This window comes from Drosophila gunungcola, unplaced genomic scaffold (genome assembly GCF_025200985.1).
Source record: "Drosophila gunungcola strain Sukarami unplaced genomic scaffold, Dgunungcola_SK_2 000102F, whole genome shotgun sequence".
In the NCBI taxonomy this organism is placed as follows: domain Eukaryota; kingdom Metazoa; phylum Arthropoda; class Insecta; order Diptera; family Drosophilidae; genus Drosophila; species Drosophila gunungcola.
The window spans coordinates 135,800-151,882 of record NW_026453264.1 but is presented as its reverse complement, the minus strand read 5'-3'; the positions used below and the strand labels follow the sequence as shown (position 1 = coordinate 151,882).

Genomic DNA, 16,083 nt, shown 5'->3' with positions numbered 1-16,083 from the left:
AAGGTATTTTTATTGAAAAAACATGACCAGAGATATATCAAAGTATATAAGGAAATGCCTCAAATGCCAAAAATCAAAAACAACGAAACGCCACAAACGGCTTTCGTCAGGGTAATTGTAGATACGATCGGTCCACTACCCAAATCTGAACAAGGAAATGAATATGCAGTAACTCTAATCTGCGATTTAAGAAAATATCTTGTAGCAATACCAATACAGAATACCAGTACAGAAGGTACCGTTGAGCGAAGTCACAGAAAATTTAATGAGTTCACCCGATTGTATGATCTCAGATCTTTGACCCCATCTCAATGGAACCTTTCAAAATAATGGGCAATAAAATATTTCAATCTCTAAGAGTAGCGCTACTCAAGCCGGTGACCCTATTATCAAATAATGATAAAGAGAAAGAAGCATTACTGCCTACATTCCATGACGATCCAATACATGGAGGTTATACAGGCATAGTTAGAACATTACCAAAAATAAAAAGGTATTATTATTGGAAAAACTTGACCAGAGATATATCAAAGTATATAAGAAAATCCTCAAATGCCAAAAACCAAAAACAACTAAACACATAAAGGACCCATTGACTATCACTGAAACGCCAGAAATGGCTTTCGACAGGGTAATTGTGCTATATTTGAAGACTTTATTTTGAAGTACCATTTGAACACCTGGCTATCGAAGTAGCTGAGTTGGCGACGAGGATAAAAAGCAGAATCTCAGCCACAAGAATTATCGTTTTTGTGTAAAATTGTAAAGGAATACAACATTCTTGTGTAAAGCGTGTTATCAGCCGCAAAAAACACATCGTTTTGTGTAATACAGTGTCGCGTAGTCGTTGATTTTCATCAAGATGGCGGCAGATCAGAACATAATCCAGACAATGCTTGCTCAACAGCAAGAATTTACAGCAGCTCTTATTGAACAACAACGAACATGGATGCAAGCAATCCTAGAAAAAAACGCTTCTCGAGTTGCTAGTGATTCAAGCCACGCGGGTGAATTATCTAAGTGTCCTCCATTCCACAAATTCGACAAAGACAATCAAAATTGGGAGTCATATCTGGAACAATTATCGCAGCACTTCAACGCATATTCGGTTAGTGCAGAACAAAAACAAAAAGCTTATTTCCTTTCATGGTGTGGTGTTAACATATTCGAGCTATTAAAAAATCTATTCGGGAGTAACAATTTGAACACGTATACATACAAGCAGCTCACAGACAAGCTAACGGAGCATTTCACAACAAAACGCCATATTGTAGCAGCTCGCTACGAGTTTTTCAAACGAGAGATGAAGCATTCACAAACACATAGAGAGTGGGTAGCCGACTTGCGCGGGATCGCTCGTGAATGCCAATTTGTGTGCAACGCAAACGGTTGTTTATCAAATTATGTAGATGAGATGATACGAGATCAGATCATAGTACATACTCCGTATGATGCAGTCCGGGCATCTGCTCTTCAAAAGACACAGCCAACTCTTGAAGATGTTCTCATAGTTGCAGAAACCTATGAGACAACAACAAAAACCGTTGCAACGCTAAAAGAGAACATATACAAACAGGATCCAATCAACGCGATCCACACATACACAAAAAAGCCAGCAAGCAGTGGAAATGATGCCAGATCGTTTATAGGTGATCTTAAATGTTGCTCTGGTTGTGGTCAAACTCACCAGAGAGAAAAATGTAAGTTCAGAACCGCCGTATGTCACAAGTGCGGTAGGAAAGGTCATATAGCAGTCGTCTGTATGTCAAAGTATGTCAAGTCAAATGTCAAATGACCGGGTCAAGTAAATAACCGGGAAGTAAAGTCCAATAAGAACGAAGCAAACGAAGTCGAAGTGATCGAAGCAGTTTACAGTGTCACAGGTCAAGTAAAATGTCAACAAACAGAAAAGTTATTGACCTCGAAATATTAAAACAAGTTATCTCATTTCAAATGGATTCCGGAGCAACAGCATCCGTGATAAACTCCAATACATACGCCTTGCTGCAGAAGCCGAAATTGCATAAGTGCTCCCGAGTTTTACATGCGTTTGGACATACTCCACTACCAAATCTATGGGAGCTGCACACTTTCGCAAAGTGCGGAAAAAAAGAGAAACAAGTGGTCATAATCGTGGCAAATATAGAAAGTTCTAATAATCTCTTCGGCATGGATTTTTTTAACGTTTTCGGATTTGATATCATGCAAGTATCAAACATTTTTGAGGTACATAATGACAAAGTAAGTGACCTCTGCAACAAGACAGCGAAGTGTTTGAACCAGCCATGGGTGTCATTAAAGACTTCAAAGCCAGCGTATTTTTAAAATCTTCAGCGACACCAAAGATTTATAAATGCCGCCAAATTCCGTTCGCTCAAATGGACAAATTTAAAGCCGAAGCAGACAGACTCACACAAGCCGGAATTTGGAAACCAGTAAAATTCAGCAATTGGGCATCCCCAATCGTGCTCGCTCCTATGCCAGGTGGCGATATTCGTATTTGTGGCGATTTTAAACAGGCAGTCAACGCACAAATCGACGTCGAACAGTATCCGTTACCAACAAAAAAGCTCTATTTCATATCATTCGTCATGGTAAGCAGTTCAGCAAGATAGACCTCAAGGATGCCTATCTCCAGATGGAATTAGATGAGGCTTCGAAGGAAATCATGGTGGTAAACACACCACTGGGCCTTTTTCAATATCAGCGTCTTCCTTACGGGATTGCAAGCGCACCAGCTATCTTCCAAAGATACCTCGAGCAACTTCTAAAAGGAATAGAAGGTTGTGGCAACTATTTAGATGACATCATCATCTCAGCACCTACAAGCGAGGAACATCTGAACCGAATCGACCGAGTTCTCAGCACTCTTCTAAAGAACGGCATTAGATACAAACGGCAAAAATGCATCTTTTTCAAGGGCGAAATATAATACTTAGGGCGAAGAATCAGCGCAAACGGCATTCTCCCAGACAGCTCAGGCTTGGAGGCTATAAGACTGTTGCGTCCGCCTTTTAACTTACACCAATTGGAAACATTCATGGGTAAAGTTAATTATTAATAATATTTTATTAACCAACCAACTTGGCAGAAAAGACGTAGCCTTCTTTTTGGTCCACAACAGGAGCAGGCATTTACAGCTCTTAAGTTCAACATCATTAACGCAACGCAGCTAGCTCACTTTGATACAAAATTACCGCTAGTGCTTGTTACAGATGCCTCATTCTTTGGCATCAGGGAAGTCCTTAAGCATCTTCAGCCAGATTGCGGAGAGAGACCCATTGTTTTTGCATCTAAAACGCTCGGCAAGCATCAGGTTAAATACAGCCAAATCGAAAAGGGAGGACTTCCCATAATATTCGGAGTAAAGCGTTTTCACCAATACCATTATGGCAGAAAGTTTATCCTGATCACAGACCACACGCCGCTTGTTACAATTTTTAATCCAGGCAAGCATCTCCCGTTGATGACGTCAAACAGGCTATTATTCTCATGGCCTACAACTTCGATATCCAGTATCGATCCACATCTGCTCATGGTAATGCAGATGCTCTTTCACGCCTCCCAGTGGGTACAGATCCAGACTTCGACAAAAAAGAGGAAGCTTGCCACAATGTAGTCGAAGTATCACCACCGATAAATTCCGAGCAAATTCGCAACCACATGGAAAAAGACAAAGTTCTCAAACAGGTCCTGCAGTACGTATCTATGGATGGCCAGAAAAACTCCAGCCAGGCAACGAAGCCCTATTGCCTTACTTAAACCGGAAGTTTGCTCTTACAATTAACAAACAATTGCTTTGCCTACACACAGACGCAAATCGTATTATAATTCCAGACAGTCTACGTGCCCATATCCTAAAACTCTTACATGAAGGCCATTGGGGCATTATTCGAATGAAGCAGTTGGCAAGACAACATGTTTGGTGGCCTACCATAGACAATGACATCAAAAGCCTTGCTCAGTCTTGTAGCATCTGCAAGTGCAACAATCCTGCACCACCAAGAGAGTACCAAAGTTGGCCAGCAGCAACAACAGCATGGGAGCGAATTCATATCGACTTCGCAGGTCCAATCTTTGACGCTATGTGGCTCATATGCGTGGACGCGTACTCACAGTTCCCATTTGTCATCCAAATGTCGTCTACAACAACCGCCAACACGATCGCTGCACTTTCTTCGATTTTCGGCATCGAAGGATACCCGAACACCATGGTTAGCGACAACGGTCCACAGCTTACAGCTGACGCCTTCGAAGAATTCTGCAAACTGCACGGTACAAAGCATATTACCACAGCACCGTTTCATCCAGCATCCAACGGATTAGCAGAGCGATTTGTACAGACATTTGAATTCGCAGTCAAGAAGAACCTCAAAGACGGTATACCACTTAGGGAAGCTGTAACAAAATATCTTTCTTCTTACAGGTTCACTCCAAACGCCCAAGGTAAAACTCCAGCCGAGTTAATCCACGGTCGACCAATCCGCACCGTGCTTAGTCAACTTTTCGAGCAGCCTGTCGAGAATAAACGGACAATCACCAAGTACATCTCTAATCAAATGGTATACGCTCGAAACTATTCAAGTGGATTGAAGGCATTATCGACCGTCCAGTTGGAAAAATGCTGTTTATTGTTCGCACGTCAAATGGTTACATAAAGCGCCATTTCAACCATCTAAAACCGAAGTTGTCAGCAAACAACTCAATCAAGAGACCTCCAGAGTTTTGGTGGATTCCTGAACTGAAAAAGCCATCCTGCAATCAAGAAATACAGCAACAAGATCGACCGCTAACTCCGCCAGTTGTTCAGCAATCTGATCCTGTTCCTGTTTCTCGTCCTCCTGAACGCGCAGCAGAGCCTACCCAGCAGCCGAGGCAGAACCAATCTACACGACGTCTTTCAGGCATACCAGTACGCCAAAGCAGCCGTGTTCGCCAGGAAGTCGATCGTTTTAAGCCAAAGGACTTCAGAAAAACTAAGCATATAAATAGTTCTTAACTAAAGGAGGAGATGTGTTATGTATAAGCAAAATGTATTCTCGCTACATCGCACATCCAAAACTAATCTGTATTCCTTCGTTCTATAAGCACACACATGTATACACACACACGTTACTTTTGTTCATTCTCTCGCTGATCTCTGAATAAAGTCAGTCTGTACCAAGCACTCACCGGGAACGCTTCTAACCAAACACAACATTATTCTTTGGGGAAAGGGAGGTAAATCGATCTAAACACTTTGTTGTAGTGTTTACATAATCAAACATGCCCCGGTCATAAACCCAAGTGTCCGAAATATGAACCGATCGCTATGCCTTGGACTACACACCGAAAGTGCTAGCGTCGGCATAATTGCAACACGAAGGGACCTCATGTGCATAACCTCGCTGTCCCGCTTAAGAGAGCATAGCCCACTTAAGAATTTATATAGGACCTGAGAAGCAGTGAATCAAAGGAAAAAAAAAGTGGCGACCGAAAAAAAAAAAAAACAAATAAAGTGGATACCGGGAAAAGAACCGGACCATTTAATATAATTTTGTAAAACTGAGCGGAACCCTTTCTGCCCAGTTAGAAGTATGGCCCGTAAAGCCATTCGAAAAATGTAAAACAAAAGTTTCTATTTAAAAAAAAAAACAATTTAATCATATTTTTTCCATGAGCCGGGACTACCTGAGCTCGATTTAACCACGACCTAGCACCCGTTGGAACTCAGACTCTGCCTTGTAGACTTGTCGTCGTTCAGCGTCTCGAATATGCGATCTTGACCCGGCACTCGGCACTTGATTAACTTGCTACTGGTCTCGCGTACATGCACTCGGATTGATTCTCGCACTATTACTTCGGGCTCAGCTGCGCTTGACCCGCCCTCTTATAGCCTGTGATGGCCCCATCCTCTCCTCCAGCTCGCGTGATCGGTTCACCGTTCGACCTTGTTACCCTTGCCGTGTCAGGGACCAATGTCCGGCGCGCTACCCTTAGTTCGCAAAGTCTCCGCTTTGCCCGTGTCCAAGGTCCGACCTTCAATGTTTGACCTTGTTGCTTTTGAATCCTCCGGCATTCTCGGCTCCTTCGCTGTTGCCATGCAGCTCTCCTGCATCGGGATTTGTGGGGAGTTTTAAGACTAAGTATGGACTACAACTTGATGGCCGATCCGACCCTCCAACCTTTATCGAGCAGGTAGGGAGTCTCGCAGTTTCCTATCGCATCGAATTGCAGACTCTTGTTCGAGCAATGACTGAGTTTTTGACCGACCGGACGAATAAATGACAAGCAGTCTTCAAGGGGCGGACTAGATGACCTTCCGCAAGGAATTTTTAAAATTATTTTTATCTCCACGGTACCTCCAACGGTTAGACGATAGGATAAGGGGGCGAGACCAGCAGGACGGAGAGACCTATAAGGACCTGTTCCGGATCTTTGTGTACTCATGAGGCACGCGGGCTACACCGAACAACAGGAGCTCAACCGACTCTACGAGAACTAGTACCAGATGTAACAAATGTACATACGTCACCACACTTTCAAAACTATCGGAGAACTGACCCAGCTTGCCACAAAATTTGAAAACGTTAAACAAAGTAGTTTAGTCCGCCGAACTCCATGACAACCGGCAGCGCCCATCGGACTATCACACCATCGCAAAGAATTGACTTAAGGAATGCCTGTGGCAACTGCGGGGAACAAGGACATTTTAGACGCGAGTGTAGGAACAGCAGAAGATATTTCTGCTGGGATTGTGGTCGACAAGGAATTCGCACTCTTGACTGTTGCCGTAATACCCAGCCAGGAAAGGGGCCGAGTAAGCCACGATTCACACCGGGGCGTCCCGCAATTTCGTTATCAGCAGTTTGCTGATGCAGTCAGTGAACCACATCAATTTAAAGAAATGCGAACCCATTTAAGTCTTGCCGATAATTCGATGATAGAACTTGAGGTGCCATTGATTTTAAGATTAGACTTCCTTTGTAGTATGGGCACGACACTGCGCTGCGGAGCGGCAAAGCTGCGAGCACCAGTTACACATGGCAAAACAAGGACAAGAAGAAACGACCTTGAATCCCCCAGAACCACAACAGCAACCAGACGCGCAGCAAGCAGATGACAGTAAATACGGAGACGGCATCACGGGAACCACAACCGTTAAACGAAGAAGAGGAACGGCAGATATCTTAGCTTCCAGCTCACGAAATTCGAAGGAATGACAAACGTAGCGACTATTGCCCAACAGAAAATCATGATGCGAGATGACAAGCCTTGTAAACAGATATACTTTCCCAAGAACACTGCCATGCAGGATATCATTAACCAAGAGGTAGACGCCCTACTTGAGCAGGGGTGCATAGAATCTTCTCGCAGCCCGCACAGCGCTTTTTTGGTGCTGGTGCGGAAAAAGACATGGCAGTGGCGCATGTGCGTTGACTACCGTCTGCTTAATGCTTACCCCTTGCCTAGAATTAACCATATTCTAGAGAGACTCGGAAACGCGAAGTATATCTCAACGTTGGATTTGCGCAATGGGTATTGGCAAATACCTATGGCGCCGGACAGCCGGGAAAGCACCGTTTTAACAGTACCAGGGAGGGGACTTTATCAGTGGCAAGTCATGCTTTTTGGCTTGCACTCCGGCCCCGCTACATTTCAGCGTGCCTTGGACAGCGTGATTGGGCCGGATATAAAACCGCATGCCCTCGCCTATTTAGACGACATAATCTTTATCGGGGCTCGGTTGGAGGAGCACATGGCTTATCTCTGCCAGGTCCTTAAACGACTCAGAGAATGCAACTTGCAAAACTCGTTTGCCTGCCAGAAAGCATCCTGGAACTACGACGCTGTTGATGGATGGCTTCCTGGTACCGGAGTTTTGTTCCCAACTTTGCATTAGTGGTCAAAACTATGACTAACCTTCTAAGAAAGAACCAGAAGTGGACCTAGGGAGAAGAGGAGAACACCGCATTCGACCGGCTCAAGGAACTTTTAACAGATGCACCCGTCCTAGCATGCCCAGATTTTACTGAGAAAATGACTATTCAAACCGATTCTAGTAATTACGGACTAGGCGGTGTTTTGACCCAGACAATCGACGGACAGGAACGAACTAGACGCTACCCAGCTCAACTACTCATCAGTGGAAAAGGAGCTCAGATGCTACGTCGAATGTTACCCCAGAACAGCGGGTATACCGATGGAGGTATACCGACAAGACGCTTCTTTGGCCGTCTTAACACCGTAGCCTTACACACCCCCTCCCTCACAACTACCTACCTCCATCCTATCCCCCACATCTCACCTCGGTGCCGGACTAAGGTGTCATTCGACCCGTGCCGATAGTCAGCCTGGCTGGGGGCCCGAGTTAACAAATAGCCCAGTCGCAAACGGAGGGTTCAGGCAAGTGGCGACCGTCTGTCCCAAGTACGCCTTACCCGGGTACGGCGGATCTCTGCCCGGGCGGACCACATACTTCTCCGCAACTCGTGGGACCCCATGAAGAAAAATAAAACAATAAAAATCCCGCAGGATATCCCTGCAACCGGTGTCGCAAGACACTTCGAGGAAAGATCCCTCGAAGGCGACAGACCCCAGGCGGCAGCGCACCCGCCTAGGACTACACCAGCAGCCCAGACATTCCCAGCCAGGGAGCGTGGGGTGCCAGCAGGAGCTACCCTGCCAGCACCCCCACCTCTCGCATCTGATAGGCCAACCTCTATCAGGCAGCTGAAGAAGCAGGACGCTCTTCCAGCCCTGGGACAGCCCGGAGGACTGGACGACCCCAACAGGCGTGGCCTGCCAGGGTTAAAGGTAAAGTGGTACCTGAGGTACCTCATGCAGGGCATGAAACCGGAGGAGGCCTTGAAGAAGGCAAAGGAGCCGAGGGAGCAGCCGGCATTGGGGACAGCACCGGCTGGCAAACGGCTGAACACCAACCGCACACCACCAACGGACACCCCCAAAAGGTCTAGGCACGGCCCAGGGGCTAGTGAGACGTCCTCACGGGTCCCTGAGCTAGAGGGGCCTAGCACATCAGCAGCAGCGGCAGAAAAGGCAAAAGTGCAGGCCAGGAAGATACCTTCCCAGCCCCACCAAAACCAGAAGCCGACAACCGCTGGAGGAAGACCCTCTAGCTCGGCACCACCGGTCATCGGACCCCGTCCGACTTACGCGGAGGCTGCCAAGAAAGCCACCCTCATCAGGGTGGCTATACTCCCGGAGGGTTTCCCGGCGGCCAGCCTGACCGCAGAGGAACTATCCGGGCTCCAGGAGTCGGTCATGGACGAGATGCTCACGTCAGCGTGGAGCGGTCCCGTCGTGTTCAGGGGAATCCACTTCAGGGTGGGTTACCTGATTATCGACTGCCTGGATGAAGGCTCAGCTGATTGGCTCAAGATTGCCGTACCTCAGCTGCGGACGTGGAAGGGAGTACCCCTAGAAACCCGCACGGGAGCAGACATCCCGGCAGCGTACAACGCCACGTTGTTCTGCCCGAGGAGCTCCGACCGGACCAATGAGGATATATTGGCCTTCATTGGTTTCCAAAACCGGGTCGAGACGGACGCCTGGAAGGTCATCTCCAGGAAGAACGACGGAGCTGGTGCACTCCTGGTCGTAGGGATGGACCAGACCGGAAGGGATGAGATAGTGGAGCGTGACCACAAACTCAACTTCCGGTTTGGCCACGTCACCGTGAGCGGTCTGAAAAAGACCAAGAGAGCTCCGGAAGAGACGCCCAATGACGGCACATGCAAGGCTGTCGAGGATACCCTCGAACCACTGAATGTGGGCCGAAGCTACAGAGTGGTGAGCAGGAAGAACAATCCATCACCAGCATGGACATTGGGGACGACCAAGGACGACACCCTATGTCATCCCAAGAGCTGGCCCAGGAGCTCCTCCTGGACGAAAGCTGCGAAGAAGCCGAGGTTACCGTGATAGACGGTGGTGGAGAGACTTGCTCTCTCTCTTCACCAGACCTCACGGAGCATCAAACCTCGGAGTGATGGCTGCAACAAGCAGCACTCGGCTAGCCCAGGTAAACATCCATCGGGCCAAAGCAGCATCTGCTGTCTTGGCGAGGATGTTCACCTCCCAACACCTCGGGCTAGCCCTTGTACAGGAGCCATGGTGGCACCATGGCATAAAAGGCCTGTACACGAACGACACTAAGGTAATATGCGATCCAGGAGGATCACCTCCTAGATCATGCATCGTTATAAGGAAAGATATCAATTATAGTATCTTTTCAGAGTTCATGAGCAGAGACTGCGTCGCCGTAACCATCAACGGCACAGAAGCTGCACCGAAGCTAGCAATGGCCTCCGCCTACTTTGCCGGGGAGGAGGCCTGTCCACCGCCAGGAATACCCGGGCTAGTGGACCACTGCCGGACGAACAAGATCCCCCTCATCATAGGATGTGATGCCAACGCACATCACGTGATCTGGGGTAGCACGGATGTCAAAAACAGAGGTGAGCAATTTTAAACAATAACCTAGAGATCTGTAATGTCGGCGCCAGGCCGACATTTGTTACTAGGGTACGAGAAGAGGTGCTAGACATAACTCTAGTAACCAATTCTTTTAAGCCCCACATTAAGAACTGGCATGTGTCACCAGAAGAATCAATGTCCGACCACAGGACAATTTTGTTTGAAGTAGCCTTCAAAACAAAAAGATGTAACCCTAAAAGAAACCCCAGAAAAACAAACTGGGACAAATTCAGGTCAACTCTAGAGCTCAATCTTTCCAACGAACCGTCAGGATACCCTAGACATCCCTTGGAATTAGACAGAGCGGTAGACAACCTGGGCCACAAGATAGTAAATGCCTTTGAAGACAGTTGTCCTCTAGGCAGACAGAGGCGGGAAACAGACGCACCATGGTGGAATGCTAGTCTTGAACGACTACGAGTAACCACTCGTAAGCTTTTCAACAAACCAAAAACTGATAGAAAATGGGAACTATACAGGCAAAGCCTGATCAGGAAGGCCAAAAAGAAAAACTATAGGAACTTCTGTGAGGCAATAAGTAACGTCAACGAGGGCGCGAGACTGCAAAAAGCAATGGCTAAAAGTGCAGCGGATAGTAATTTAGCCCTGAGGAAAGGGAATGACACCTTCACCTCCACGGATCGGGAGAAATTAGAATTGCTATTTGACACGCATTTCCCGGGGAATACTCCCACTATGGGAAACGCAAGGCTTGATTAACAAAGAACCCCTAGGACAGTAGCCAGTGACTGGGCAGCAGCCAAATCTATAGTTACGCCTGAGAAACTCAAATGGGCTATTGGAACCTTCCAACCATTTAAATCACCGGGATTAGACATGATCTCTCCAGCTTTCTTACAGCAGGGGCAGTAACTACTCCTAACCCGCCTAAGAAGACTAATGGTGAGCAGCCTAGCCCTCGGGTATATCCCAAGTGCATGGTGCAGCGCTAGGGTGGTCTTCATCCCCAAGATCGGGAAGAAAGACATCACCAGCCCAAAGTCCTTCAGACCTATCAGCTTAACTTCGTTTTGTCTTAAAACGCTGGAAAAACTGGTAGACTACAACATCAGAAGAACAGCTCTCAGAGACTGTCCGTTCAACAGACACTGCACTTTATCAACTATGTCGCACCCTAGAAGGGGCAATTGACAGCAAAGAAATAGCTATCTGTGCCTTTCAAGACATAGAGGGAGCCTTCGACAACACATCACATGATGCAGTTCGAGCTGCCCTGTCCAGAAGGAACATAGACACTACTACGAGCAAATGGATTGGCAACCTACTTGAATCCAGGCAAGCAACATGTACACTGGGTTTGGAAAGAGTGACAATTGCCACCAGCAAAGGCTGCCCGCAAGGAGGAGTACTGTCCCCTCTGCTATGGAGTCTGCTAGTAGATGACCTTCTCAGCAAACTTGCTGGAAAAGGAATTCAATGTCAGGGATACGCCGATGACATCGTGATAATCGCCAGAGGCAAATTTGAAGCGACACTCTGCGACATCGTCCAACTCGGACTAAGGACACCGCTGGACTGGTGCAGGGAGGTTGGACTCAACTTAAATCCTGCTAAGACAGTCATCGTTCCTTTCAAAAGGAAGTACAAACTACAGAGAATGAGACAAATCTCACTGCTAGGAACTCCTATAGAAACTAGTCGAGAGGTTAAATATCTAGGAATCACTTTAGATAGTAAACTGACTTTCGCTTCCCATGTCCAAAAGACATTGGAAAAGTGTTACAGAGCACTCTATACCTGTCGGAAAATTGCTGGGAAATCCTGGGGAACCAGGCCTCAGATAATACGATGGCTATCGTGAGACCAATCCTCACTTACGGAGCACTTGCATGGCTAAGCTCATCAGCATGCAAAACCAGCTAGGAAAACTACAAAGACTTGCCTACGTATGCATGACAGGGGCAATGAAGACCTGTCCTACAACTGCCTTAGAAGTTTTGATGGAGCTAACACCACTCCACTATGTGATTGATATCCAACGCAAAGCTACACTCCTGAGAATAAGCACTGAGGGCACAGGTAGTGGTTGCATTCTAAATAACAGGGATGCGACTAATCTGTTAGGTGAGGTGCCCCTAATACTCCACCCTAGGGATAAAATGACAGCCGAACTAATCTTCGAGCAGAACTTCACAGCACACCTAGGCAATAAGAAAGATTGGACCACACTGTCTGAAGTGCACCCGATGGCTAAACACACCATAGCATGGTACACAGATGGATCCCTGACACAACAAGGCACGGGCCTTGGAGTGGTAGGGCCTCGCATAAAATACCACGAATCCCTTGGCCAATACACCAGCATATTCCAGGCTGAGGTATGTGCCATTGGACGTTGTGCGGAGCTCAACATACAGCGTGGATACAAGGAAAAGGACATATAGATCCTTTCGGACAGCCGAGCAGCAATTACTGCTTTACATAGCAACAAAATCACCTCGAAGCTAGTCCTAGAGGTGAAGAGTAAGCTAAATATACTGGACAGCCGAAACAGGCTGGCCCTCAGATGGATTCCGGGACATAAGGATATATCCGGAAATGAACTTGCCGATAAAATGGCAAAACTAGGAGCCGAACAGCCCCTGGTAGGCCCAGAGCCCTACTGTGGCATAGGGAGGCACACTATAAAAGAATACCTTAGGAAAGTGGAAGGCGCCATGAGACAAGAACACTGGAGAAATACTCCAGGCCTAAGGCAAGCCAAAACTCAATTAAATAACTATAACAAGAAGAGGTCCAAGGAACTTATTCAACTGGGGAAAAATTCACTTAGGATCGTTACCGGATTACTAACAGGGCACTGTAGACTGAAAAGTCACCTAGGTAAGATGGGAATAACCAGCAGTAGAACTTGCAGATTTTGCGACATAGAGGACGATACCTCTAGACACATCATTGCAGACTGTCCGGCGTTAGCAAGTATAAGATGTAAAATCTTAGGAACCAGAACTCTTACACCTGAGCTCCTAGGAAGAATCAACCCACTAAAACTCATCGACTTTATTCGAGGAAGCGGGTTGATATCTGAGCTGTAGGCTCTGAATGGGGGTACAATAGATCTTATAGGTCGCGGTACACTGGACACCCCGATATTAATAATAATAATAATACCCCAGAACCCCAGTCCAGCTTTATCAATACGACGTCCACTCGCCAAGAGAAATACAACGTAGTCGCCGACGCTCTGGGGAGCGTATCGCCACTTAGGACAACGCCCCGACGACCAGGACTACAAACCATGGAAACTATGTGAGCCAAGCGAGCATCGTTAACGAATTTTACAAGAATGCCACAATGCGCCCAAAGCTGGCCATTTGGGTGTACGGTAATATTATTGGCCTGGCATGTTCGGCCTGGCCTGGCGATGTCGGAGCATATGTACGAAAACATTCTACTTCGTAGGCCCGCTGCCCCATTCCAAGCATAAAAAAAAAACTAGTTACGTGTCTTTTTCGATGCGTTCACTTAATGGATTGAACTGATCCCTCAGTGCAAATATACCTCGGCGTCTCTGAGCACCGATGAAAGTTGTGTGCGACAATGACACCCAATTTAAAAGCACAGCGTAAAGGCGTAGAGCTCCAGTATACAGCAACCTACTGCCCTCGCGAAAACCCCACCGAAAGGAAGAACCGCTCGATCAAGACGCACGAAACCTAGGCGACAAGCCAAACACATGGGACACACTCACTCCAGAAATTACACTTGCATTGAATGGCCTGCTACAAGGCAACGCAGGTACGATCAAGTCACCCCGGGAACGGGAACCGTGCCACAGGCGGCAACACAAAAAGCCGACCACTTACGAGAAATCTGCAGCACCGTCCAGGGGAACATACAGAGAGCCAGCAAAGATCAGGGTCTTCAGTAAAATCTCCGCCGTAGGGAGTGAAATCCAGCCTTAGGATCTTTTGTTTTGGTGCGGCAACACCACTTTTCAAAGGCTTTCGAGGGATTCGCAGCTAAATTAGCGCCAACGTTTGATGGACCAAATAAAGTCGTGTTATTCACCTCTCCCAATATCGCCCGGTTACGCCTCCCCGGCGAACGAAAGGGGCGGCTTTCCATTCTCCATCCTCTACAAGAAACAGCAAATCCGAAGACGACGACCCCGAAGAAGGATGAAACCCATGCCTTCCCGTTCCAGCCGAAGGAGACTACACGATGACGCCAAGTATCAACAAACCAACAAACTATGTATACAACCAACAATGGTTAAGTTATAATTTTTTTTATTTATTTTTCCGACTGTTTCTATGGGAGCTATATGCTATAGCCGTCCTATCCGGCTCGTTCCGACTTATATACTACCTGCAATAGAAAGACAACTTTTGGGAAAGTTTCGTGCAGATAGCTTTAAAACTGAGAGACTAGTTTGCGTAGAAACGGAAGGACAGACGGACGGACATGGCTAGATCGGCTCGCCTAGTGATGCTGATCAAGAATATATATACTGTATAGAATCGGAGATGTCCCCTTCACTGCGTTGCAAACTTCTGACTGAAATTATAATCTGCTAGGGTTTAAAAAACTTTATTGAATTTATTTTTAAACTGGTTACAAATATTTTTGTTTGGAAGAACGCTGACTGTCTTAAGACAAGTCTCAAACTGAAGAAACTTCTTAACTTAACTTAAACTTCTTTGACAATCATACCTTGGTTTTGAGCTTTAGAGCTTCCTATGAGTGGAGTTGGCGTTAATTGAGTGAGTTTTCTAATTGCTTTTTGTTGATTGATAATGCACCAGCTACTCAATCCGATTGTTAAGTCTAGAGTCTTGGGGATTCGCTCGGATGGTAATTTTCCATTGCATATAATATATATATATAATTAAATTTTCGAACCATAAGTTTCACATAAAAAAAACTTTATTTAATTTATTTTAAATTGGTTACAATAAATTTTTATTTGGAAGAACACTGACTGTCTTAAGACAAGTCTCAAACTGAACTCGCTTCTTAACTTAAACTTCTTTGACGATCTTACCTCGCTTTTAAACTTTAGAGCTTTCTATGAGTGGAGTTTGCGTTAATTGAGTGAGTTTTCTATTTGCCCTTTGGGAACGAACTGATACGTAACTTGATTCGTTCTGGATGTTTAATCTAAGGCTTGGTTACTTTTGCAATAAGATATCGGCTGATTCGTTCTGGATGTTTAGTCTAAGGTTTGGGTACATTTGCAATTAGATATTGGCTGATTGGGGTATTAAGGGTGTATGTGTGTGTGGGGGTACTAAGGGTGTATGTGTGTGTGGGCGTGTGGACATATGTATAGGAGTTATATGGGATTATGGATATGTCACTCCCCAATTCTTAGAATTTGGCCTGGCTCAGGTGGAAAGGGTTGGATATAACATTACATTTTCTTCTATGTTAACTGAGTTTGGTAGATCGTTTACAATTTTTGTACTTTTTTGTGTTTTTTGGTATGCTCTTAAATTTATACAATAAGTTCAATAAAATGCTTATAATAATGATTACAAAAGTTGTTAAAGTGATTATTTGGAATACATTATAATAAAATATTCTGCAGGAAGCTTTCATGGACCAAACGATTGTTGACCTTTGCAGCAACAGCGACAG

At 46.0% G+C, this 16,083-nt stretch overlaps 1 protein-coding gene across 1 annotated transcript; it reads left to right on the top strand.

Moving 5' to 3' along the window:
* The first annotated feature begins 4,085 nt into the window (after window positions 1-4,085).
* Window positions 4,086-4,988, top strand: LOC128265218 (uncharacterized protein K02A2.6-like). Its single transcript, XM_053001091.1, has 2 exons — window positions 4,086-4,400; window positions 4,803-4,988. The coding sequence occupies exons 1-2, from the start codon at window positions 4,086-4,088 to the stop codon at window positions 4,986-4,988; spliced, it is 501 nt and encodes a 166-aa protein (XP_052857051.1).
* Window positions 4,989-16,083: the final 11,095 nt, after the last annotated feature.